The sequence below is a fragment of the Phytophthora parasitica genome (assembly GCF_000247585.1).
Source record: "Phytophthora parasitica INRA-310 unplaced genomic scaffold supercont2.3, whole genome shotgun sequence".
In the NCBI taxonomy this organism is placed as follows: domain Eukaryota; phylum Oomycota; class Peronosporomycetes; order Peronosporales; family Peronosporaceae; genus Phytophthora; species Phytophthora nicotianae.
In genome coordinates, this window is record NW_008648989.1 from 2622254 (window position 1) to 2625339 (window position 3086).

At 48.2% G+C, this 3086-nt stretch overlaps 1 protein-coding gene across 1 annotated transcript in view; it reads right to left on the reverse strand.

The window, feature by feature from the left end:
* The window catches only part of PPTG_21161 (hypothetical protein), a gene marked incomplete at both ends in the record, with an annotated part of 5386 nt that extends 2921 nt beyond the window's left edge, over window positions 1-2465 (reverse strand). The window contains one exon of the mRNA XM_008895614.1: window positions 65-2465. Within this exon, the coding sequence (XP_008893862.1) occupies window positions 65-2465 (2401 nt within the window). The remainder of the gene's footprint in view (window positions 1-64) is intronic.
* Window positions 2466-3086: the final 621 nt, after the last annotated feature.

Consider the following 3086-nt stretch of genomic DNA (forward strand, 5'->3'; position numbering starts at 1 on the left):
CATGGAATCTCATCCACGCAAAATTGACATTTGGACATTTTGATGTAAAGTTTCTGTTCTTCACATCGTTTCAATACTCTGTCCAGCGCGGTAATGTGGTCGTTCACATCTTCGCCCTTCGTGTATACGTAGATATCATCGAAATAAATCCGCGCTACGTCACTCAAATCCCTGAAAACCTTCTGTAACAACCTGTTAAAGGTCCCCGGACTTCCACTGAGTCCCATGGGTGTGACGAGATATTCAAAAAGACCATCTGGGGTCGAGAAAGCAGTGAATGGTATATCTGCTTCTCGTAACTTGACTTGATAATAACCCCAGAGCAAGTCCATGCACGAATACCAATAACTTCCGGCCATCGCATCAAAAGTATCTTCCTTGCGAGGCATGGAAATAGCTGGTAAAATCGTCGCCAAATTCAACAGACGATAATCGTGCACAATACGCCATCCGACTGGTTTCTTCACACAGAAAGTCGGTGCACAAAATGCTGACGTACTCGGTCGAATGATGCCAGCCTGAACCATCTCTTTGGTCCATTCCTGTATCGTTTTCCTCTGATCAGGACTTTGGCGCCATTGTTTGACCGAAATCGGTTTAGTACCGGGTTTGAGCAAAATCTCATGCTCAATTCCTTCCCGTACTGGCGGTGTCTCATTCGGAAGTTCCGTACGGAAAACCGTATCCGCATACTTTAGTAGCGTCTCATACGCCGAATTGTCCTTAAGAGCATCCCATCCTTGACTCTTGAAGCGTTCAGCCTTCTCCAAATCATGCGGATTGATGACAAACACTGACTCAATATCCTTGTCCCTACGCAGCATCTGCTGGAACTGTTTGGACGAAATAATCTTCGTTCGCCCAAACTGGCCGTTGTGGCCATGCTGCCGATAGTAGTTGAAGATCTCACGACTTTGCGCAACTCTTGCGCGGCGTTGTCCTGCCACCCAACGGGCTGGACGTGTCTTCGGCAGTCTCAACTTCACAGTCTGCGTGGTCTCCACGTTGATGCGAGGTGCAATCTGTCCAGTACTCCAATCGATGTCAGGGTTCTGCTCCCGCAGCCACATCATGCCTAAAACGACGTCTTTTCCTTCAGGAACAGGCATGACTTGGAATGTTCCTGTCGTCAAAGGAAACCCTGGTAACTGCAGAGACATCTCTACAGTCCGACGTGGACGATGCACAACTTGATCATAACCAAGATCAACTTGCATCATGTCACCTTCAGTGACATCCAACTCAAGCTTCTCCACTAATTCCTCAGTTACGCCATTCAGGCTACTGCCGTTGTCAATGAATATCGTGACGGGCCTCTCTTGGTCTTCCGTCTTGAATGCTCGAGCTTCAGCCTCCAGGATCGCATACACTGCGCCCTGCATGTACCGATTCGCTTCAGTACGTTTCGGCTGAGTACAATCTGGAGAAATGTGGCCAACTTTGCCACAATTTCTGCACGTAGCTGTCTTTTTCCAATCATCGCTCCTGCCTTTCTTATTGTCGGAGCGCTTTGTATTCTGCTGCTTCGACTTAGGCGCGCGATGCCCCGAGCTTGACGATCCTTGCGAACCCTTCGCAGTAGCTCTTGGGGGTTTTCCCGAGTAGTGCACAAACTCAAAATTCGACGCAATCTCAATGGCATCTTGCAATGTCGAAGGACTCTCTTCCTTGATCTTCCTTGCGGTCTCTTCTCTTAAACCGTTCTGAAAGAAGAAACGCTTCTCCAACTCGCTGATCGCCAGTTCTGTCTGCGACAATAAGTCTTGAAACTTAGAGACATACTCGTGGATAGTTTCGCTCTGTTTGAGACGAAACATTCTTTCACGAAGATCGTACTCGAAGTCCTTTGGTCGAAAGCGCGTGCGTAGTTGTTGCTTAAACAACGACCACGTGGGGTTCATATTCGCTCTCTCACATTCGGCTATAAAAGCGCGGTACCAGTTCAACACTGACTTGCCTAAGTTGCTGGAGATAATCGTCACGAAACCGGACGAATCTGCCTCCATTAACTCACGTCTGCTTGCATAGTACTGCTCGGTAGCGAAGATCCATAACTCAATGTCTTCACCATACTTTCCTTCATACATCGGAGGGTCCTTCTTTTTCTGCTCACCCCTAGCGGCAACGAGATATTCGAATCTCGCATTAGCTTGTTGCATTTGGGCTTGCATTTGCGCTTGCATCTGAGCTTGATACTGCTGTTGCTGCTGCGTTATGTATACTAGCAGGTGCTGCATGGACATCGTCTCAGGTCCGGCCGCATTTTGAGCAGAATCAGTAGCAGGGAAGGCTGACTCAGCCTGTGCATTAGTACTGGTCCCTTCACTTGACGCTTGCGATCTTGTATTTGTTCGCATCGTAGGTTGAGTAGCTTCAGTGTCGCTCGGAGCACTTACGCGGCTCTGTTGACGAGGACGAGGGTTCGGTGACGGGCGCTCAGCTGCACGACTCCTTCTTTGAGCCATTACAAACTGGACTTCTCAACACTAGTCTTTAATATACCAGAACCCTAAACCGAAGTTAACGAAGCGAGAAAAAAAAGGTTCCGATTAAAGTTCCTCCCTACAATCTACGTTTCTTGTCTACGTGGATGGAGTGATCAAAAGATCCTTCAAGAATCTCTTGGGTTTGCTCAATACGTTTTTTTGAGCAATTCGCTGAAGTCGTGAATGACGTTCCGGGCGGCTGCGTCCTTAGAACCCGGAATTTCGTTTCGGATCAGGCGGACGAGCTTAAGTTGCTTGACCGTTGTTAACCACAAGTCCAGGCGAAGCTGATCGAGTTGCTTGTGACGATCAGTCAAGGACTCCGTGTTGTTTACAAACGGATCTTCGGGTTGGCGAGTCTTTCGCTTACCCATAAAACAAGCACACTGAATCAGTTACAGTTGCAACGGATGTAGATCAAACACAACCAAGTGAGTATCTAATCGGACGTTCTTTCCGTGATTTCTGAAGCGGGACAAGGATCCACGTAAAACGTGAAAGCGTTAAACCGCAGGCCAACAGAAGGAGTTCCGATTGTGTGTACCACACTAGTGCGCAACCACACCAACTAGCCACTGAACGTAACAGTTCGTGCTGAGG